We start from the raw sequence: 25,000 nt of genomic DNA on the forward strand, positions 1-25,000 counted from the left end.
AATGAGGAGCGAGAGAGTGATTGAGGAAATGGCCTGTTCTCTCTCTCTCTCTCTGTCTCAATGTCATCCTGATCACCAACTTCCTCTCTGGTTGTTATAGTGTGAGTTTTGCCTCATCTGCGAGGCGGCCAGGGGGACAGAGGCTGAATGACAATAAGGTCTCACTTTATCTCTCTAAATCTCTCCAGGTAGCCCTGTATATCGCCACCTGCTGGTGTGTGTGATAGACTAACACCTGCTCTATGCATTAAGTTTACGCTGTCAAGCAGTAGAGGGGTGCTGATTGGGTAGCTTATATTATGGCCATTAGTCATTCAGCCACACCTCCTCATGGAGAGGGTTCCTGGTTGGTGAGGAACACCTCAGTGTAATGGAGTAGAACCATAGTGGAAGTATAGTGTTGTCGTGGAACAAAGAAGCTGCAATCAGCGGTCCTCTGAGATGGTGTTGTGTGGTACCGTGTGGAGGGAACTGTGAGAATCTGCTAGCACTTCAGCGCCAGTGTGACATTTATCAAGAGGCATAGATTGTCATTAATATGTGAGCTGGGCCTAATGGGCTGCTGTTGGGCTGATGAGCCTGATGGATGACTGGCAGGATGGCCAGGGACGATGAGGGAGGGAGTGACACACTGTCTGTCAGTCAGTCAGTCAGCAGAGCACACACACTCACACACACACACACACACACACACACACACACACACACACACACACACACACACACACACACACACACACACACACACACACACACACACACACACACACACACACACACACACCATGTTACATCAGCACGACATGCCACGCTGCAGCGCCTCTCTGACAGATGGGACCTCTCAGATACACACGCTGCTTTAAGGAAACACTGAATTTGGGGTTCACTGGGACCCCCTGTATTATTCCTCTTTAATTGCTATTCACATCTGAATATACTATCAGTCCCAATGTTCATTTTGGTTTACATTAATCAATGATATTCTCAATTCTCAAATACCACCATGCAGTGATTTACAACTACAACCTTGAAAACCTTGTCTTGTCTCTTTTGTCCCTCTCTTCCTGAGTGTCCTGTGTTTTGTTGGATCTGCTTTGAGTTAGTGTCCACTCTCCATGTCCAAGTAGAGACATAGCTTTGACATACTGAGACAGGAAGAGAAACTGTGGCTCAGTGTGAATATGAGGAAACACGTTGGAATCTGGTGGTTTTAGAATTAGATTGGTAACAGTCTGTAATCTGCTACCATTGGATTTGTAGCTATACTGAACAAAAATATAAACGCAACATGTAAAGTGTTGGTCCCATGTTTCGTGAGCTGCAATAAAAAATCGCAGAAATGTTCCATACGTACAAAAAGCTTATTTCTCTCAAATTCTATGCACAAATTTGTTTACATCCCTGTTTATGAGCATTTCTCCTTTGCCAAGATAATCCATCCACCTGACAGGTGTGGTATATCAAGAAGCTGATTAAAAAGCATGATCATTAAACAGGTGCTGGGGACAAAACAAAGCCACTCTAAAATGTGCAGTTTTGTCACACAACACAATGTCACAGATGTCTGAATTTTTGAAGAAGTGTGCAATTGGCATGCTGACTGTAGGAATGTCCACCAGAGCTGTTGACAGATAATTGAATGTTAATTTTTCTACCATAAGCCGCCTCCAACGTCGTTTTAGAGAATTTGTCACTATGTCCAACTGGCCTCTCAACCGCAGACCATGTGTATGGCGTCGTGTGGGCGAACGGTTTGCTGACGTTAACATTGTGAACAGAGTGCCCCAATGTGGCGGTGGGGTTCTGGTATGGGCAGGCATAAGCTACATACAACGAACACAGTTGCATTTTATCGATGGCAATTTGAATGTACAAAAATACCGTGACGAGATGCTGAGACCCATTGTGAGGTCCATTTTCTTTAAGGTATCTGTGACTAACATATCTATATCTGTATTGCCTGTCATGTGAAATCCATAGATTAGGGCCTAATGAATTGATTTCCTCATATGAACTGTAACACAGTAAAATCTTTGAAATTGTGCATGTTGCTTTTATACTTTTGTTCAGTATAGATGATTCATCTCAGCAGGTTGTAACGGAGTTAGTTCTCCTCTAGTGAAAATGGTTTCACTAGATATTAAGACCTGAGAGGTACTGTACAGGAAGCAGCTGCTCCAACTCTGAGTTAGGGCTGACCTTGTCAAAGTGACAGGATACAAGTCATGTTTTGAAGTAAAGCTGTTCTAATGTGAGTTGCTGTAGCACAGATAGAAATACTGGCGGAGGCAGGGAAATGTCAGAAGCAGGGAAGTGTATTGAGAGATAGAGAGAGAGAGAGATAGTTGGAGAGAAAGAGAGAGAGAGAGCGAGAGAGAGGGCAGGGGGTCTCATAGGCGAAGTTACTTTAAGTGTATCAATAATGCACACGGTCTCATGTCTCTCATGTAATTTAATTCAAGTTACAGGGAGTTCTGCTGTCCTGGATAACCTGGGCTTTTCTGATACCTTTCAGCAGCAGAAGCGTTTGTCCCCCTGCCATTGCCAGTAGTACAGTGGTTGGAGGGAGCCTAGAAGGGAACAGTGAAGTGGATCTAGATGATGTGGATGCTATAGAGTTGATGGCAGGTTGCTGTTGCCCTCTCTCTTTGACAAGAGTCATTCAGTCATCCCTCTAATCGAAGCAATGATCTCTGTTCTCTCCACCACCCGCCTCCCAATATGAATGCATAATGAACACCTATCAAGTAGTGGCTCAGATCTCTAGATGGGAGTAGTGTGCCGTTAAAATAGGCCCATATTGGTTTTAGTGAACTGCTCCAAGGTAATGTTCTTAAATGTGTCATTTATGATATTCCTCAGTAGAGAATGATCACTGCCGCAGGGATGAATTTTCCGTTAGTAGTCAATTTCCCAGTCGGGTCCCCTGACATGGCCAACCAATTACTGTAGTGAGCAGGCAGGCAAGCAGGCAGGCAAGCAGGCAGGCAAGCAGGCAGGCAGGCAGGTAGCGCTGCTTCCAGCCCACACTGACTGGAACAGGGAGGGAAGGCTATAAATTACAGGCATGCCTCCATCTACTGTATGGAAATAGGGAGAGGTGTTGCTGGAGGGACTGAATGTTGAAAAATATTATGTACATTGAATCCACATTTCACCCATATTGTTTTAGATTGATGTCCTGTAATTTAGTCCAGAATTTCAGTTAAATAACATACCGGCCGATCTTGATGTTCTGTGATACATCTTGATTGTGTCAAACTCAAAACCCATGTCCCATTGCTGTTAGGATGTATATGAACATGAACGTTACAGCCAGATAGTGACAGATCCAACGATTACATGCCTGCTGTGAGACAGTCACTTAGAGTTCAGTATAGTGACAGATCCAACGATTACATGCCTGCTGTGAGACAGTCACTTAGAGTTCAGTATAGTGACAGATCCAACGATTACATGCCTGCTGTGAGACAGTCACTTAGAGTTCAGTATACTGACAGATAGAACGTGCAGTATGTTAAAAGCAATGACTGTATATATGAATGGACAAAGCCATTGATCACGTGACACCATTCATTCCTATATGAAGACTCAATAGCGAATTGAAGCCAAATGAAGTCAGTTAAGATGACGTCACATGGAGACATAGGGGTTTTCTTGTTTTGGCAAAAGTACCTCCTCCGTCCTCTCTCCTCAGGATTCTCTCCTCAGTCTTCTCTTTTTCGTGACCCAGAAACCGTTAAGTGGTTGAGTGGTCGAGGAGTGTTTGAATTCGTTAGTAGGCAAACGGTAAACGGTCCTCCCCTCCTCGATAGCCTTCTTTTGGCGAGGAAGCACAAGTGTATCCTACCTGAGTCCTTCACAGAAGAGTTTTGAAATCTGCCACACCCCCTTTGAATCTGCTAGTGTTTTCTCGAAGGAGAAAAGCATGCAAACATTTTTAAACAATATGCTACTTATCCTTTATTCTATTCAAATTCGTTTTTATCACTTTCTACATTTATTTTGGGATTCCACCCTGCAAACGTCATTTGCCTGATGACGCGTGATTGGATATGTCGTCTCATTTCATACACATTTTCGTCCACTTACCCTCTCCTCGCCGCCTCTCCTCGATTACCTTTAAGCTTTTTCAAAAGGAGTCTAGAAATGACGGAGGAGAGAGGACGCAGGAGTTGAGCAAATCTAATTGAGAAAAGCAGTTTGAGCTATTCCAGGAAGGGACGTTGCAGGCTAGCTCAGTGCTGCCCCCTCTCATTGAATAACTCAAGTTGAAGGCCGAGCTACTGCAGGCTGCCATTAGCAACTAAATTATCCCTATGACTTCTTCTGTGTGCAATTTTAAAATAATCGGTTCAAGGACATACATCTGGTGTATTACAAGCAATTATTGCTACCATGACAGGTGCTGTGTGTTTTTTATGCACATTGCGCGTAACATAGTGACCCACCATTATTGCATCATACAGCCATGAAACAGGAAGCGTTTTTCTTGCTGTAATTTTTCCCCAAAGTCTTTGTGAGCGCTTTTACCATGTCCCTTGTTCAGTACAAGCAGCTTATTTTGCCTCTCATTTCATGATTCAGTCCTTTGATAAGGAAGTCATCCTGTGCTCTCTGGTTCAGTACTCTTTGTGTGGCTGTGCAATTGCATACGCCAAAAGGAGGTGGCATATCTGTGTGTGCTTCCTTCATGACAGATTTACTTTGGAGAAAAGTGTTTGGTACCCTGCATCTGAAAGGTCTGAAAATCTGATTATGGAGAACAGGTTGTCCTGAAAAATAAGCGATCATCAACGTCCCCTAGTCTGCTCTTTCTTCTCACCTCTCCTCTCATAGAGGTACAATAGTAGAGATGCAGAATCACTAAAACCTTTGGTTTATAGGTGGAGTTGTGAAGAGGGTGTTCTCAAGATGGTCTACTGCCGTAAAAACTATCCACCATTTCAGACAAAGGTTACACAGACTGAAAATGAAGATACAGAAGATTCCTGTTTTACCAAGTTATATACCACTTCCATGTCATGCGTAAATAAAGGACGTATTATGTAAGCTAGCATTGTTCTTGACTGTGACGTTAAAAAACAATTATGCTTTTGTAATATGTGATCGACCGCCTTGATTCGGTCTTGTGTAGCAAAATTTAAAATTGTGTTTTTTACATTGGATAAAAGCAGAGACACAGAGCTCCAAAATGGTATCATACACTACAGTAATTCTGCTTTGAAAGTTGATAAACTTTTGAGAAAATGGCCTTTCAATGTTTTGGTACTTACTGGAGAGCTCTTCTTCGTCTACACCCATTCAGCATCGTTCACACCCTCTTAATTAGCTCCACCAATCCCTTTAAGGGTTGATCTGAGCGTTCTGTCCTAACAGCAGTCAAACACCCAAGCTAACTGGCTAACAGTTGTCGAAATGAACTATTCAAATTATTTTGTTAAGACATATAGCTTGCTAGCTAGCTAAACAATGAACCATAATCACAACTCATGACGTTACTACCCTGCATGAATCTGCAGGTAGCTAACCAACCAGGTTCGATGTTAGCTAGCAAAACATTAGGCTATAACAAGCAAAGGAAATGGTTCTGAGATACGAATAATAAGATAATACACGTAACGTTAGCTAGCTTGCGAGCCAGCCAGCTAACGTTAGCCAGCTAGCTAACAGTACACCTTAACTTGAAATGAAAAGACTTTATGTAAAAATTAGAAACGTGTAATATCTGAAAATGTAGCTCGCTAGACTATCTTACCTGTGGTCTGAAATCGGAGTAGATAGCCAGAGCGAATTTATCAGCTATGTCTATCAACAGTTGTCGCAGTGACATTCTATTGACATGGATACTTGCATAGTGGAGTCTTTTGTTAAGACAGGTAGCTAGCTAGCTAGCTAAACAATGAACCATAATCACAACTCATGACGTTACTACCCTGCATGAATCTGCAGGTAGCTAACCAACCAGGTTCAATGTTAGCTAGCTAACATTAGGCTATAACTAGCCAAGCAATTTGCTCTGAGATACGAATAATAAGATCATACATTTTTATTTTATTTATTTATTTCACCTTTATTTAACCAGGTAGGCAAATTGAGAACACGTTCTCATTTACAATTGCGACCTGGCCAAGATAAAGCAAAGCAGTTCGACACATACAACAACACATAGTTACACATGGAGTAAAACAAACATACAGTCAATAATACAGTGAAAAATAAGTCTATATACAATATATACATGTAACACTAGCTAGTGAGCCAGCCAGCTAACATTATCTCAGCCAATCATGGCTAGCGGGAAGGTTGCTGTCGTTTTCTGTGGCTAAACCAACTAGGCTCGTAATTTAACAATTCTATTCGTATTTACAGATGGCATACACGTTTGTTATTAAGGCACATGAAAGTTCACATGTTCCAGAAGTCATTTCTGGACAAAAAACACATTTCAATTTTTTTTTTTAAGATTACGTTCAAACGGCTCTCGTGTGAAGGAGTAACCCGCGACATATGCCTAGTTTCCTGAAACGGGTCACATATATGCAAATTGCATCTGATTCTGTTGGTCAGAATGTCTTGACGCTGTTAAAGTGTGATGATGTTTGCACTGAGTTATAAGGGATTTCACCCTTTAAACAACCTTTAGTGTAAATATTCAGCAGTCAAATGGCTGTGAGCTCATTTTTCTTAAGTGAATAATCCCATGGCCTGTGCCCACAGGCTTGACATCACTCAGCTGACTGACATTCTCACACCATTCATTGCTTTTTACTGTTCAGCTGGGAATTGGAAGGCTATAGTGGATGAATCACGCTGTTTCCCTTCTCCAGAGTGCTAGCCCTTTTAAGTAGACTGATATAATCCACTCTGTAGTGGAGTGAACGCTGCCGCAACGTAGCCCACCCCACGCCCACTCCACGGCACGCATCTCAGAGGACATTGCTGCAGGCCTGATACAGGGCTGACACGCCCACACAGCTCCCTACAACACCCACAAGGTTAATGGGAATGAGAGATCTATTGAGAAGGTCACGACCGCTGGATAAATCCTGCCCTCTCAGCTTGGCAGAGTCAGCTGTGTTTTAGAGATGGTGATGCTTACTAATACGCCCTTATCTATCTAACTGGGCCGTCGTAGCAGCACCACTACGAGGAGAATCAAAGAGGCAATGCTTATGGTCTATAGATAGTGGCGGTATCTGTGTGTGTGTGTGTGTGTGTGTGTGTGTGTGTGTGTGTGTGTGTGTGTGTGTGTGTGTGTGTGTGTGTGTGTGTGTGTGTGTGTGTGTGTGTGTGTGTGTGTGTGTGTGTGTGTGTGTGTGTGTGTGTGTTCAGGAGGGAAGAGGATGCTCTGAGGCAGCCTGATTGAGAGTCTCAGGTCTGAGTAGTGATGTGAACTCTCCTCTTGGCCCGTCTATCCCCCACGTCTGTGTTGCCCTCACACACTAGCCGCCAAGCTCTCGGCTCATTTTTAACAGACGACAGGAGAGGAGAGGAGAGCTATTCCCCTGAATAACAAACCCACTCCAACCAGACCTGACTGACTCACAGCAGCCATTCCGGGGATTCACTCCCCCCCAGCCCATGTGGTTGGTGGATGGCCCAGCTACCTGGATGTGACAGTGGGCTGTGAGGTGTGTATGGTGGGGGAGGGAGGGACTGGAGCTGCTGGGGAGAAGAGAGCGGTGTACCTGGCACTTCCTGTGCTTGTTCCTGAGCTCCTGTCCAGCTGAACACCACCCAGCCAGTCAGTCACCCACTGAACAGAAAGTGTGTGTAAGCATGTGAGGGGTGTGTAGATGTTTGAGGTGTGTGTCTGTGCATGAGCCCCAGCCAGTGTGTAGGTGTGTGAGATGTGTGAGGTGGGTGTAGGTGTGTTAGCCCCAGTCAGTGTGCAGAGACTTTTAATAGTCCTATTTGTCCCGCCTGGTTTCTCTCCACTCAGTATAGAGGTCATTCCCTGACAATTAGGCTGCTAGTGCACTCTCCTGCTCTGCTTCCCCTTCCTCCTCAACCCCTCCCACACATTACAGGTATTTAAGCTCCCATTTGCTTTGATTGGAAAATGATGGCAGTCTGAAAATTGTCGCTCTCACAGGGTAGGAAGCGTAGAGGCACAAATGGGGGTGAGAGAACAGAGCAGCGTCGCTAGCTAGGAGGACAGGTGCTCTGTGACAGCTACAAAGTGCTTTGCAGCGAACGAAGGGACAGTGTGTTTCAATGGCCTCTGCTTTCTTTAATCGACTAGCCCTCCAACAGCCACTAATCTTAGTGGTTTTACACTGCAACTTTTCCTCTGGAGATAGTGAGCCTTCACACTAACACAGCAAGCAGCCACCATTCACATTTGTACACCACAACTATTAATCTAACACAGCAACCTTCACACTTAGGCACTGGCAACTTTTATTCTAACTCAGCAACTCACGCTGTATAATAACACTGTATAATACCAGGCTGTTTCTACAGTGGAGGATCAGTGAAGGAATGGTAATGTTTGCCTGGAGCTTGTCAGAGCAGAGCAGAGGTGCAGCCTTGGCCATTTGCATTTGTATGGATGCTGGGGTTTACCTGCACTGTGCAATGGTATCCAACCCAGCAGAGGAGAAGTAGCTTATATTGTGCAGTGGGCAGGATGACATGCATGTGAATTTGAATAGCAGAGCGAGAGAGAGAGAGAGAGAGGCCCTGTTAAATCTGAGGCTGTGGGTTAGACACGAAGCCAGGAGGCAGACAGACAAACAGATGGACAGGCCTAGGGCCCAAGCAGGCAGTGGAGCAGACAGATTGTGCGGCGCGATGAACAGGCTCGGCCTACCAAAGAGAAGAGTAGGCGATAGACACACGGCACAGACATGCCAGCCCTGTCAGCCGAGCCAGTCACACAGACACACACTCCTGTATATTTCATAAAGCCCAGATAGATGTGTGGTAAATAGGATACGGCTGGAGATGACTTTCTCACTGGTGTGGATGAACCCCCCCCCCCCCCTTCCCTATCAGTCTGTCAGAGTGGAATGTTATTTCTGGTCTGATCAACCCCCCCTCACCACCACACACTCCCCTCCTAGACAGGTCCTGCTCTGTTTACCCCAGCTGCTCCTCTCTGAAGGATGGATGAGATTGTGAAGCTTGTGAATTTGTGTGTGTTTGCGTGTGTGTGTGTGTGTGTGTGTGTGTGTGTGTGTGTGTGTGTGTGTGTGTGTGTGTGTGTGTGTGTGTGTGTGTGTGTGTGTGTGTGTGTGTGTGAGAGAGACTTTGTGTGTGTTTGTGTGTGTGTGTGAGACTTTGTGTGCGGATGTGTGTGTGCCCGTGCTTGGCATGTGTGGTCTCATGTTTGTATATGTCTATACAGATATATCTGTGTGCATGTTCTTTAGCGAGAACATTGATGTATTTCTTCTCAGCGGTGTTGACATAGAGTACATTATTTATTTTTTGCATATACATGTTCATACAGGTTTGCTGTATTGCTAGTATTTAGACCTGTCACATCTACCAGCTGATAAGCATTGTGTTGGAGGAGAATATGTTAGTCATAAGAGGGCAGAACTAGGTGTGTGTGAGAGCAGAGAGTAGATGGCAGGAGAGATAGAGATAGAGAGGGGAGAGAGAAATAGCACGCAAGAGAGAGACCCACAAAGAATTCACATTTTGATAAACTCCCATATCTACTGGGTGAAATACCACAGTGTGCAATGACAGCAGCAGGATTTGTGACCTGTTGCCACAAGAAAAGGGCAAACAGTGAAGAACAAACACCATTGTAAATACAACCTATATTTATGTTTATTTATTTTCCCTTTTGTACTTTAACTATTTTCACATCATTACAACACTGTATATAGACATAATATGACATTTGAAATGTCTTTATTCTTTTGTGAGTGTATTGTTTACTGTTCATTTTTTATTGTTTATTTCACTTTTGTTTATTATCTATTTCACTTGCTTTGGCAAGAGAGAGAGAGAGAGAGAGAACGAGCGCTCCAGGTGGAATGGGCTGGGTACTGTAGAGCAGATGAGCACACAGAGGCAGAAATGAGAATTTTACCAACCTGGCCTCAGAATTCACTCTACTGTCTCTCTGTCTCTCTCTGGGAAGACTGACAGGAATTTGAATGAAATGAAAGAAAACAAAGGCATTCATTGAGATGATGGGGGCTGTCTAAAGTGTTTGTGTGGAAGTCATGGTGGAGGAGGATTTTTTCTCCATATTCCTCAGTCAGTCTACTCCTGAATGATAAGAAGGTCTGCCAGGGTTAGAATAGATTTGAAGCCCCCCCCCCCCCCCACTAGCAGGTGACTGTGGTACGGGGAAATATGTTTGGAGGCTCTTCTACAACTCTCCTGATGCACCAGTAGTTTCAAAAGGCACTGGAATACTCCGGAGGGTTGACCTTAGATTTTTCCCCAGACAAGCAAACTTGAGCTTTTTAGAAAGAAGCAACATTATTGTTCTGTGAGCGAGTCCTACTGGAATCTGGATATGTCCTGCCCAGTCCCATTCTTCTCCCTCCATGGGGCCAGTAGGACTGATTTTTCATTTTTTTCCCACTGTGTCCACAGGTAGAATGTAAGAAGGCCCAGCCCAAGGAGGTGATGTTCCCACCAGGCACACGAGGGAGGGCCAGGGGCCTGCCCTACACCATGGACGCCTTCATGCTGGGGATGGGCATGCTGAGTGAGTATGGACCAACACTACTCCAGCAAAGTCCAGCACACTACTCAGTCCCACACGGTAACATTCCCTAACACTCACTCTCCAACAATCGTGCAGGTCTCTGATTCATTGTTTTTTTTAAGTAATAAAAGAGAACCAATGTGCTGGTGATATACAGTGCCTTCAGAAAGTATTCACACCCCTTGACACCAACTTTTTCCAAATGTTGTTGTTTTACAGCCTGAATTTAACATGGATTAAATTGAGATTTTGATCACTGTTCTACACACAATACCCCAGAATGTCAAAGTGGAATTATGTTTTTTATTTATTTTACAAATTCATTAAAAATAAAAAGCTTAAATGTCTTCAGTCAATAAGTATTTAACCCCTTTGTTATGGTAAACCTTAATACGTTCAGGAGTAAGAAGTTGCTTAAGTTACATAACAAGTTGCATGGACTCCTGTGTGCAGTAATAGTCATTCAAAAATCATGTTAAAACTATCTAATTTCTGTACCCCATACACACACAGTACAATTATCTGTAAGATCCCTCAGTCTGAACAGTGAATTTCAAATACAGATTCAACCACAAAGACCAGGGAGGTTTTCCAATGCATCGCAAAGAAGGGCACCTATTAGTAGCTGGGACAAAATAAAAAAAGTAGATGTGGCAAAGTAATTCACTTTTTCTCCTGAATACAGTGTTAGTACCACTCTCCACATTTTCAAGCATAGTGGTGTCTGCATCATGTTATGGGTATGCTTGTCATCGTTAAGGACTGGGGAGTTTTTCAGGATAAAAAAGAAATGGAATGGAGGTAAGCACAGGCAAAATCCTAGAGGACAACCTGGTTTAATCTGCTTTCCACCAGACACTGGGAGATGAATTCACCTTTCAGCAGAACAATAACCTAAAACACAAGGCCAAATATACACTGGAGTTGCTTACCAAGAAGACAGTGAATGTTCCTGAGTGGCCGAGTTACAGTTTTGACTTAAATCTACTTGAAATTCTATGGCAAGACCTGAAAATTATTGTCTAGCAATGATCAACAACCAATTTGACAGGACTTAAATCATTTTTTAAAGAATAATGGGTAAATGTTGCACAATCCAGGTGTGGAAAGCTCTTAGAGACTTACCCAGAACGACTCACAGCTGTAATCGCTGCCAAAGGTGCTTCTACAAAGTATTAAGGGGGTGTGAATACTTATGTAAATGTTATATTTCTTTATTTCATTTTCAATACATTTGCAAAAATGTATTGAGTCTAACTAATGTCTCGTGAGATAGAGGAAAATGTACTCAGATTAACTGAGCTCCACATTGAGCTCATCTAAGGTGTGCCGTTTCCGTGTCCACAAGTGGTCTATTTTCTTGGCGCTGATGAGTCCTGGGTGGTCCTGGGCGTAGGGAACAGGGCACCACATTACTGGGATAAATGGAGAGGAAAATTGAGGTGATGTCATATTATGGATTCATCACTCCGTCTGTGTGACCCCAGCAGTGGGTAATGACAGGGACACAGAGGGGTGTCATGGAGGGCCCTCATCTGTAGGCAGCCAGCTGTAGCTGTACCTCTTCTCTCCTTTCCTTTTCTCTCCTTCATCACCATTCAGCTCCCCATCTCTCTCTTTCCTCACCTCTCTGTCTCAGGGCGAGGGGTTGCTAAGGGCATGACACTGATATCAGACTGATTTTGCTGATGGTTTATGGTAAAAGTGGCGGTAACACCCGTAAGTGGTTCTGTCAGCACTGTCTAAGTAGTTCCCAGTCCAGATTTTGTCAGTTTGAACTATTTAACAAGCACAGTGAACTTTTCGGAACTTATTACGGATCAATGCGTCACTATGGATGAGGGGGAAAAACAGTCTGCTCCGGAGGGAGAATAGCGGCAGAGGAGGCGGGGAGTGCTCATGTGAGAATATTAACTGCCAACTTATTTGGAGACACTCTTATCTAAATGAAATTGGAAAAGGCAGGACAGCGAAACATTCCTTTGTATAATTTGCATTTGGAAAAAAACAGAGCCAGGCTCATTATTTAAGGAACTGTAAGGTTCTTATAAGCCAAATCTCATTAAAACTTGCCCCTAGTTCCTTTGTTTACTGCACCTAATCTAGCCATTTATCTTTATTGTGTTGTGCCCGATGTATGTTTGCTGAAATTAATACACATTTGAGCCTGGGCAAAGTATGGGTGTACCAGATGGATAATTGATTTTGAAGTGAATCAGAACTGTTGAGCCATAAAATAGGTACATTAGCATGCATATTAATAACGCAAATAACAGGGCCTGGAAACAGCCACCGGGCCAGATCCAATGACAGACTTTATTTACTGAGATGGCGGGCGGCAGAGACGCTAGGTTCAACACAGCAACACGCCAGAGTAATGAGTTTCCTTCTTCTCCTCTCCTCCTCCTTCTCTTCTCCTCCCTCTTTTTGTCTTCTGTCTTCTCCGCTCAGACTCAGATCCCCCTAGTGTACATGCTCGCACCCCTACCTCTGTTAACAATGACATGTTGCATATACACACATGCAGGCTGCTGATTGGGGTGTCTGAATATGTGTCCTGTTTAAAGTAACTGTCCAGTGTTTCCAGATTTCTATGAAATATTAACTATATGACTTACAATATGAGTGAAATTGTTTTCCTTCAAAAACATGGTGTATATGAAGAAAATAAAAAAGCAGCTTTTCTCTGTCGGAATGGTGTGGGCGTACCTCAACAATATAATGGTGTGGGCGTACCTCAACAATATAATGGTGTGGGCGTACCTCAACAATATAATGGTGTGGGCGTACCCCAACAATATAATGGTGTGGGTGTACCTCAACAATATAATGGTGTGGGTGTACCCCAACAATATAATGGTGTGGGCGTACCTCAACAATATAATGGTGTGGGTGTACCCCAACAATATAATGGTGTGGGCGTACCTCAACAATATAATGGTGTGGGCGTACCCCAACAATATAATGGTGTGGGTGTACCTCAACAATATAATGGTGTGGGTGTACCTCAACAATATAATGGTGTGGGTGTACCTCAACAATATAATGGTGTGGGCGTACCCCAACAATATAATGGTGTCGGTGTACCCCAACAATATAATGGTGTGGGCGTACCTCAACAATATAATGGTGTGGGCGTACCCCAACAATATAATGGTGTGGGTGTACCTCAACAATATAATGGTGTGGGTGTACCTCAACAATATAATGGTGTGGGCGTACCCCAACAATATAATGGTGTGGGTGTACCCCAACAATATAATGGTGTGGGTGTACCCCAACAATATAATGGTGTGGGCGTACCTCAACAATATAATGGTGTGGGTGTACCCCAACAATATAATGGTGTGGGCGTACCTCAACAATATAATGGTGTGGGCGTACCCCAACAATATAATGGTGTGGGTGTACCTCAACAATATAATGGTGTGGGTGTACCTCAACAATATAATGGTGTGGGTGTACCTCAACAATATAATGGTGTGGGCGTACCCCAACAATATAATGGTGTCGGTGTACCCCAACAATATAATGGTGTGGGCGTACCTCAACAATATAATGGTGTGGGCGTACCCCAACAATATAATGGTGTGGGTGTACCTCAACAATATAATGGTGTGGGCGTACCCCAACAATATAATGGTGTGGGTGTACCCCAACAATATAATGGTGTGGGAGTACCTCAACAATATAATGGTGTGGGCGTACCCCAACAATATAATGGTGTGGGCGTACCCCAACAATATAATGGTGTGGGCGTACCCCAACAAAATAATGGTGTGGGCGTACCCCAACAATATAATGGTGTGGGCGTACCCCAACAATATAATGGTGTGGGTGTACCTCAACAATATAATGGTGTGGGTGTACCTCAACAATATAATGGTGTGGGCGTACCTCAACAATATAATGGTGTGGGCGTACCTCAACAATATAATGGTCTAGGTGTACCTCAACAATATAATGGTGTGGGTGTACCTCAACAATATAATGCTGTGGGCGTACCTCAACAATATAATGCTGTGGGTGTACCTCAACAATATAATGGTGTGGGCGTACCTCAACAATATAATGGTGTGGGTGTACCTCAACAATATAATGGTGTGGGCGTACCTCAACAATATAATGGTGTGGGTGTACCCCAACAATATAATGGTGTGGGCGTACCTCAACAATATAATGGTGTGGGTGTACCCCAACAATATAATGGTGTGGGTGTACCACAACAATATAATGGTGTGGGTGTACCTCAACAATATAATGGTGTGGGTGTACCCCAACAGTATAATGGTGTGGGCGTACCCCAACAATATAATGGTGTGGGCGTACCCCAACAACAGAATGGTGTGGGCGTACCCCAACAACAGAATGGTGTGGGTGTACCCCAACAACAGAATGGTGTGGGCGTACCCCAAAAACAGAATGGTGTGGGCGTACCCCAACAACAGAATATATACCGGTCCTAAGAAATATTATTCTATTAATATTAATATTTTGTAAATGGTCTGTTAGACATACAAGTTTAAGGTGAGATTTTTTGTGTTTTTTCTCCCATTTATGCCACCAGTACAAGTATATGTCAACTCAAGAACATTATTTGGGTATGAGTTAACAGAATATTAACTTTTAAAAGTGATATTTTCACTGGACAGTTACTTTAAATGTCTGTGAATGTGTGTCAGAGTGTGGAGATGAGTGGGTGTGTGAGAGAGTATGTGTGAGGAAAGTTTAAATTTTTTCCGTCTATGGGCAAATGACTGCGGTTGCTCTGCATGCCCCTGATGTGCTGTAGCCCTCCCTCCATGTCCTGAGGCAGCGGCCCATGTGTCAACAGAGCACCACAGAACAGTATTCACGCCATGCCCTTTAAATACCAGCCCCTGACCCCCCCACTCCCTGCCATGTAGATGTGCCTCATTTAACTCTCTGCTGGGACAGTCAGCCCTGGGTAGCTGCAGGAACAAGGTTGGAGAGCCCATGGCATACAGAGTGAGGACGGAATATCACCTGTCGGGCAGTGAGAGCATGCTCCTTAAACAGGAACATCACCTGTCGGCAGCGAGAGCATGCTCCTCAAACAGGAACATCACCTGTCAGACAGCGAGAGCATGCTCCTCAAACAGGAACATCACCTGTCAGGCAGCGAGAGCATGCTCCTCAAACAGGAACATCACCTGTCAGGCAGCGAGAGCATGCTCCTTAAACAGGAACATCACCTGTCAGACAGCGAGAGCATGCTCCTCAAACAGGAACATCACCTGTCAGGCAGGGAGAGCATGCTCCTCAAACAGGAATATCACCTGTCAGGCAGGGATAGCATGCTCCTCAAACAGGAACATCACCTGTCAGGCAGCGAGAGCATGCTCCTCAAACAGGAACATCACCTGTCGGGCAGCGAGAGCATGCTCCTCAAACAGGAATATCACCTGTCGGGCAGCGAGAGCATGCTCCTCAAACAGGAATATCACCTGTCGGGCAGCGTGAGCATGCTCCTCAAACAGGAACATCACCTGTCGGGCAGCGAGAGCATGCTCCTCAAACAGGAACATCACCTTTCGGGCAGCGAGAGCATGCTCCTCTAACAGGAACATCACCTGTCGGGCAGCGAGAGCATGCTCCTCAAACAGGAACATCACCTGTCAGACAGGGAGAGCATGCTCCTCAAACAGGAACATCACCTGTCAGACAGTGAGAGCATGCTCCTCAAACAGGAACATCACCTGTCGGGCAGCGAGAGCATGCTCCTCAAACAGGAACATCACCTGTCAGACAGTGAGAGCATGCTCCTCAAACAGGAACATCACCTGTCAGACAGCGAGAGCATGCTCCTCAAACAGGAACATCACCTGTCAGACAGCGAGAGCATGCTCCTCAAACAGGAACATCACCTGTCAGACAGGGAGAGCATGCTCCTCAAACAGGAACATCACCTGTCAGACAGTGAGAGCATGCTCCTCAAACAGGAACATCACCTGTCGGGCAGCGAGAGCATGCTCCTCAAACAGGAACATCACCTGTCAGACAGTGAGAGCATGCTCCTCAAACAGGAACATCACCTGTCAGACAGTGAGAGCATGCTCCTCAAACAGGAACATCACCTCTCAGGCAGTGCGAGCATGCTCCTCAAACAGGAACATCACCTGTCAGACAGCGAGAGCATGCTCCTCAAACAGGAACATCACCTGTCAGACAGTGAGAGCATGCTCCTCAAACAGGAACATCACCTCTCAGGCAGTGCGAGCATGCTCCTCAAACAGGAACATCACCTGTCAGACAGCGAGAGCATGCTCCTCAAACAGGAACATCACCTGTCAGACAGTGAGAGCATGCTCCTCAAACAGGAACATCACCTGTCAGACAGCGAGAGCATGCTCCTCAAACAGGAACATCACCTGTCAGACAGTGAGACCATGCTCCTCAAACAGGACCATCACCTGTCAGACAGTGAGAGCATGCTCCTCAAACAGGAACATCACCTGTCAGGCAGCGAGAGCATGCTCCTCAAACAGGAACATCACCTGTCAGACAGCGAGAGCATGCTCCTCAAACAGGAACATCACCTGTCAGACAGTGAGACCATGCTCCTCAAACAGGACCATCACCTGTCAGACAGTGAGAGCATGCTCCTCAAACAGGAACATCACCTGTCAGGCAGCGAGAGCATGCTCCTCAAACAGGAACATCACCTGTCAGACAGTGAGAGCATGCTCCTCAAACAGCGGTTGATGTGGAGTGAGATAAGTGTTCTTAAATGTATTTCTCAGCTGCTCATATGAAGAACATGCTAAAACCGAAGTAGCCTACAAAGTAGACCGGCGGGAAAACGTGGCCTCCATTCGCTATTTGAATGCATACAGATGGCATGTATTTTTCCCCCTGCCCATTTGATAATGGGCCATTCTAAAACAAAACTAATTTTACATATTGGTAAAGAAAATATTAAATTGAGAATAGTCTGATTGGTGAAAATATGATCACTTGATGAGAGAACAGCTGTGAAGCCTGAGGCAAGGAACAGAGCACAAGATTTTTTTGCTACTTTCTCAAATCGTCAATAGCCTACAGTCACATCATGCAGCCCATATATGTGTTGATTTCTAAGACATTCTAAGGTTTGTATCATTCACAACTAAAGTTGACAAATAACTCTAAATCTAGCACATAGAACCTATGATCACTTTTACGCTCAACATAGACACTTTATATGCGCACTCCCTCTGTTATGGGAAAAAATGTCCTTTTTATTTTATTCAGCTACATTCAATTATATTCTTCTTACTATAAAATCAGATCAAATAAAATAATGGCACAGGACTTACACTACATGACCAAAAGTATGTGGACACCTGCTCGTCCAACATCTCATTCCAAAATTGTTGTGGGGACTTGCTTGATGTTGGGCGATTAGGCCTGGCTCGCTGTCGGCGTTCCAATTCATCGAAAAGGTGTTAGATGGGGATGAGGTCAAGGCTCTGTGCAGGCCAGTCAAGTTCTTCAACACCGATCTCGACAAACCATTTCGGTATGGACCTCGCTTTGTGCACGGGAGTATTGTCATGCTGAAACAGGAAAGGGCCTTACCCAAACTGTTGCACAAAGTTGGAACCACAGAATCATGTAGAATGTCATTGTAGGCTGTAGGGTTAAGATTTCCCTTCACTGTAACTAAGGGGCATAGCCCGAACCATGAAAAACAGCACCAGACCATTATTCCTCCTCCACCAAACTTTACAGTTGGCACTATGCATTCGGGCAGGTAGCGTTCTCCAGGCATCTGCCAAACTCAGATTTCTCTGTCGGACTGCCAGATGGTGAAGCGTGATTCATCACTCTAGAGAACACGTTTCCACTGCTCCAGAGTCCAATGGCGGCGAGCTTTACACCACTCCAGCCAACACTTGGCATTGCGCATAGTGATCTTAGGCTTATGTGCGGCTGCTCGGCCATGAAAACCCATTTCATGAAACTCCCAACGAACAGTTCTTGCGCTGATGTTCCTTCCAGAGGCAGGTTGGAACTCGGTAGTGAGTGTTGCAACCATGGACTGACGCCTTAAGAAGGAAAGAAATTCCACAAATGAACTTTTAACAATGCACACCTGTTAATTGAAATGAATTCCAGGTGACTACCTCATGAAGTTGGTTGAGAGAATGCCAAGCGTATGCAAAGCCGTCATCAAGGCAAAGGGTGGCTACTTTGAAGAATCTCAAATATAACATATATTTTGATTTGTTTAACTTTTTTTGGGTTACTACATGATTCCATATGTGTTATTTCATAGTTTTGATGTCTTCATTATTATTCTACAATGTAGAAAATAGTAAAAATAAAGAAAATCCCTTGAATGAATAGGTGTGTCCAAACCTTTGTCTGGTACTGTATCTGTGAAATTAGTTTAGGTATTTCTTAGGTTAAATTTCAAGGCAATTATCGGGGTTATTATCAACTTGGCATGGCACCTTCAACTATCGGGAGAACTACGTTCGTGAGAAGCAGGGGCAATGGAGGAAAACCATAAAAAAATGACATGTCCTCTTAAAACTGATTATAACACCAGTTCTGTTTGTGATATTAAGATTCTAACAAAGACAGTGTGTTTTATAGACTGATTTAGGAAAAGTCAAGGACGGAGGGGGGCATGACTTTAAAAATGGCAGCGTAATATTTTTTTAAATGAATGAACAGTCCAAATGACTGCTTTAGCAGTTCTAGTGTGGGTTTTATAGTAAAGACATGTAATTATGACCTTTTAATGTGGTATGAACACAACCTGTCATGATGTTTCCATCTGATTGTCAAACAAATCACTTAAAAAGTAGGTTACCGTTGCACGTTCGTCCAAAATAGCATTTGAGCGAGCAAAACAGCGCCCCTCTGTCTCAGTAAGTGTAGCCCATGTATCTGATGCTGTCTGGCAAAAAAAGAGAAAGACATTGCCATACCATTTTTGTCCAGACAGCATCAGATACATGGGCTACACTTACTGAGACAGAGGGGCGCTGTTTCGCTCGCTCTAATACTTTATCTGAGATTGATGCATCTTTCCGTCGGCTCGCGTCTTGGTCAAATAAATTGTCAGTGGTGTAAAGTACTTAAGCAAAAATAATTTAAAGTACTACTTAAGTATTTTGGGTGGGGGGGGGGGGTATCTGTACTTTACTTTACTATTTATATTTTGGGCAACATTTACCTTTACTTCACTACATTCCTAAAGAAATGTACTTCTTACTCCAAACATTTTCTCTGACACCCAAAATAACTCGTTACATTTTGACAGGAAAATGGTCCAATTCAAACACTTATCAAGAGAACATCCCTGGTCATCCCTACTGCCTGATCTGGTGGACTCACTAAACACAAATGCTTCGTTTGTAAATTATGTCTGAGTGTTGGAGCATGCCCCTGGCTATCCGTAAATTAAAAAAAACAAGAAAATTGTCCCGTCTGGTTTGCTTAATATAAGGAATTTGAAATTACTTATACTTTTACTTTTGATACTTATGTACATTTTAGCAATTACATTTACTTTTGACACTTAAGTATATTTAAAACCTAATACTTTTAGACTTTTACTCAAATAGTCTTTTACTGGGTGACTTTCACTTTTACTTGAGTCATTTTCTGTTAAGGTATCTTTACTTTTTCTCAAGTATGACAATTGAGTACTTTTTCCACCCCTGTAAATTATCAATATTTCAATATTTTATGTGGACGGGCAGGGAGGTACGGTAGGGCAGGCCAGGCCCCCTAAGGCCTGCCCATAATGCCTGCCCTGACACACAGGCTGAAATACTCCCACCGAACTCCATGTGGTTTGTTCAATCACAGTTTAGGAGATGGTATTTTTCTACATTGACGGGCCAAATTCTAAAGCAATGTGTGTATTATCATTGTCATCGTAGAGATAATGATGCCATCACTTCCCATGATATCACATCATTGCCAAATTCACAATGATCCACCTCTGACACTTCTCTTTGTGTTCAGTGATTTGTTTTCTCATCAGTCCCTAAGCTGGTCTAGCCTCTCATATTTCGTTCCTGCAGGTCAGGTCTCCCCTCATCGCCCCTCAGTCAGAAGCATCTTCTCACTTGTTCAGGATTAAATTGAGCTTTGTCATGGGCAGCAAAAGGCTGATTGGATATTTATTACCCAGACATACATGTTTCTTTGCCCTGGAAGTGGAGAGCTGGTCTCTGAGCTGTCCTCTGTCTCTGTCACAACACCCCTGGTCTGGTCTGAGGTGATGCTGAGAATTGACAAGGCTTAGCTGAGGAAAGCCGATTTAAAGTGTCCAGTGACTATACTATATACTATTTCTGCAGAAAGTTAGTTGCAGCGTAAACTCACTAGAGAGAGCAAAGCTGTTTGACATAATGGAGACTTTCACAGGGGAACAGCGAAGTAGTTTATCAAGTTAGTACACTGTGATAACCTTAACACAAGGCTATCATGGTGTGTGTTCTCTATAAAACAAAGATATCAGAGTGGATTCTAGTGATTTGCTTCTGGCTAGAGGGAATCCCTTTTTACTGGCTAATTTAGACAAAGCTTTGGCTGGAGATGATAACAGCTTTTTATGACAACAGATAAAGGCTTTGAAATAATCTCGCTTTAAAAGGAACAGTATGTTTGCGATGATCAAACTGATCTTCCTTGATCTGTCCTTCGATCAAACTCACTCACTTACTCACCTGTTCACACACTCAAATGTCTCAATATACAGAGGGATACACACACATGCACACAAACACACACTCTGCTCTCACACACATCCCGAACACACACTCTGTTTCTCAATATGTTCCCACAGCTGCTGCTGTTTGAAAGCTGTCCAGATAATTAACTTGTGGACTGGTGTTTGTAATGAGCGTCTTGACAGCAGAGGAACAATAAATAAACTTTGTCTTGTAGGCCCGACGGGTCTGCTTCAGCTTTACTCAGCCCCCTTACACTCACACACACACACACACACACACACACACACACACACACACACACACACACACACACACACACACACACACACACACACACACACACACACACACACACACACACACACACACACACACACACACTCTTATCCATCCTCCATCTGGCAGTGATTGATACTGTGTGTGTTTGTGTTCAAATCAAATTGTATTTGTCACATATGCCGAATAGAACAGGTGTAGTAGACCTTACAGTGAAACGCTTACTTACAAGCCCCTAACCAACAGTGCAGTTTACCAAAACAATCTAAATAAATAAGAATAAGAAATAAAAGTAACAAATCATTAAAGAGCAGCAGTAAAATTACAATAGCGAGGCTGTATACAAGGGGTACCAGTTATCAGCTGACATATTAGGGCTAATTAGGGCCGGCCCCGACCCCAAAAAAGAATGGTCAACAGATAGTTGTCTGTTCTTTCGACCAATCGATTGGTCATCATTTTTAAACGTGTATTTTTTTCGATACATAGACACACCCTATATTTGAATAAAATCAACTATATGTAGGCTACTGAGCTTGTCTAATGCTTTAAAAAATGAAGACACAAAAATGACTAAAGAGGGAGCCAGAGATCAATATAGCCTAAACAGAAGAAACAAACCTGTTCCCGACACTCCGACTGCCAGCTGCTGCTGGTCCGCTCCTGAAGTTGCCGGTAATAGGCTACACCAGTGGTTGGCAACCTTTTCCATTTGAAATGCCAAGTTATCATACCATTTCTACTGATCTGCGTGCCAGTTATGATTTTCATATGCACATTTCCGTGGAACAGTTTCATTTAATTTATATTAAAGTCTTCATGTCTCAAAATCAATCTAAATGAAAATGATACAAATCAAAAACTAACTTCTATTGCCATTGCCAATATGTAAAAATAGCCTACATAAACCAACAAATAAAAACATTGCAGCCTGCAGGCAGAAAATATCCTGATAAAAATAAATATCCTATAAATCACATTGGCTACGCATGGCCACGCATTGCCTGTCTGAAAATAACTTGAAACATTGCATCAGATATTAACTTGGTCCAGCCTGATCATGCTAGCTAACTTGCAACATTGTTTAAGCTTCGGACAGACAGACACAGCTGTAGACTATTTGCTCAAGGGATTGGAAGTAATCAGGTAGGCCTATTTTTATGTTTCCACTGGACATTTCTTCCCCCTTTCATGTTGTGGTTATCGAAAGGGAGAGAGCTGGAAAGATTTTTAAATAGGCTACATTGAGGAACTATTGGCACATTTTGTCATGTGTGCTCCCTCTCCGGCCTCTAGGTCACCAGGCTGCTCATTATGGCACACACCTTTCACCATCGTTAGGCGCATCTGCGTATAATGACTCACCTGGACTCCATCACCTCCTTGATTATCTGCCCTATATATGTCACTCCCTTTGGTTCCTTCTCCAGGCATCATTGTTTCTGTTCCTGTGTCAAGTCTGTGCGTTGTTTGTGTTTCCTATTTTGTATTATATTGTGTATATTTATTAAAACACTCACTCCCTAAACTTGCTTCCCGGCTCACAACCCACGTCGTTACATATTTATAGGCCTACATGTGACCGCTGAGTCACAGTAATCTCCTTTTTATATACTCTAGACATGCTTTGGTACTACCCAACTTGCTACCTACCATCAGGTCCTAATGGCCTGGTACCCAGACTCATGGATAGAAACCTTTGTGTGCAGGCCAAGTAGCCTAGGTCTACTTCTGTGCGTAATCAGGTGCGTGTCCTTACTCAAGATTGTCTTTTGTTTGGAGCGCTCCTGTCAATGAATTAATTGACAACTCATAAGTGGAATGAAATAAACCAACACTTTTTTTCTCACAAGTGTAGCCTAGGTTGTGTGCTCTGCAAACAACGTGTCCACTCCTACAATGACAATGGTAAGACTGTAATAATAATATATTGAATGCATTAACAGAAATTACCGTAACCAAACAAACATTGTAGATTAGAAATTATGGGAATTAACAGTAAATGTACTACTGGTGATACTGGTGGGCCATCCCTGCGGCCTCTTCAGTGGATTAGTCCACTGAGACAGGTGTGAATCAGACAGGTGTCTCGTGTGCCATAAATCTTTTTATATACAATACCAGTCAAACGTTTGGACACACCTACTCATTCAAGGGTTTTTCTTAATTTTTTACAATTTTCTACATTGTAGAATAATACTGAAGACATCAAAACTATTAAATAACACATATGGAATCATGTAGTAACCAAAAAAGGGTTAAATAAATCAAAATATATTTTATATTTGAGATTCGTCAACGTAGCCACCCTTTACCTTGATGATAGCTTTGCACACTCTTGGCATTCTCGCAACCAACTTCATGAGGAATTATTTTCCAACAGTCTTGAAGGAGTTCCCAAATATTCTGAGCACTTGTTGGCTGCTTTTCCTTCACTCTGCGGCCCAACTCATCCACAAACCATCACAATTGGGTTGAGGTTGGGTGATTGTGGAGGCCAGGTCAGCTGATGCAGCACTCCATCACTCTCCTTCTTGGTCAAATAGCCCTTACACAGCCTGGAGGTGTGTTTTGGGTCATTGTCCTGTAGAAAAACCAATGATAGTCCCACTAAGCGCAAACCAGATGGGATGGTGTATTGCTGCAGAATGCTGTGGTAGCCATGCTGGTTAAGTGTGCCTTGAATTCTAAATAAATCACAGACAGTGCCACCAGCAAAGCACCCCCACACCATCACACCTCCTCCTCCATGCTCCATGTTGGGAACCATACATGCAGAGATCATCCGTTCACCTACTCTGCATCTCACAAAGACACAGCGGTTGGAACCAAAAATCTCAAATTTGGACTAATCAGACCAAAAGACAGATGTCCACCGGTCTAATGTCAATTCCTCATGTTTCTTGGGCCAAGCAAGTCTCTTCTTCTTATTGGTGTCCTTTAGTAATGGTTTCTTTGCAGCAATTCGACCATGAAGGCCTGATTCATTCAGTCTCCTCTGAACAGTTGATGTTGAGATGTCTGTTACTTGAACTCTGTGAAGCATTTATTTGGGCTGCAATTTCTGAGGCTGGTAACTCGAAATAACTTATCCTCTGCAGCAGAGGTAACTGGGTCTTCCTTTCTTGTGGCGGTTGTCATGAGGCCAGTTTCATCATAGCTCTTGATTGTTTTTGCGACTATACTTGAAGAAACTTTTGAAATTCTTGAAGTTTTCCAGATTGACTGACCTTCATGTCTTAAAGTAATGATGTACTGTCGTTTCTCTTTACTTTTTTGAGCTGTTCTTGCCATAATATGGACTTGGTCTTTTACCAAGTAGGGCTATCTTCTGTATACC

At 43.4% G+C, this 25,000-nt stretch overlaps 1 protein-coding gene across 20 annotated transcripts in view; it reads left to right on the top strand.

Moving 5' to 3' along the window:
• Positions 1-25,000, top strand: part of LOC139537211 (RNA-binding protein Musashi homolog 2-like) — a 350,657-nt gene that overhangs the window by 270,818 nt on the left and 54,839 nt on the right. For 13 of the 20 annotated variants that reach the window (XM_071338275.1, XM_071338269.1, XM_071338270.1 and 10 more), the window contains one exon: positions 10,570-10,741. In XM_071338275.1, the coding sequence (XP_071194376.1) occupies positions 10,570-10,741 (172 nt within the window). The remainder of the gene's footprint in view (positions 1-10,569; positions 10,742-25,000) is intronic. The other 7 variants (XM_071338274.1, XM_071338272.1, XM_071338277.1 and 4 more) reach the window with 1 other exon arrangement.

Source organism: Salvelinus alpinus, chromosome 13 (assembly GCF_045679555.1).
Source record: "Salvelinus alpinus chromosome 13, SLU_Salpinus.1, whole genome shotgun sequence".
Taxonomy (NCBI): domain Eukaryota; kingdom Metazoa; phylum Chordata; class Actinopteri; order Salmoniformes; family Salmonidae; genus Salvelinus; species Salvelinus alpinus.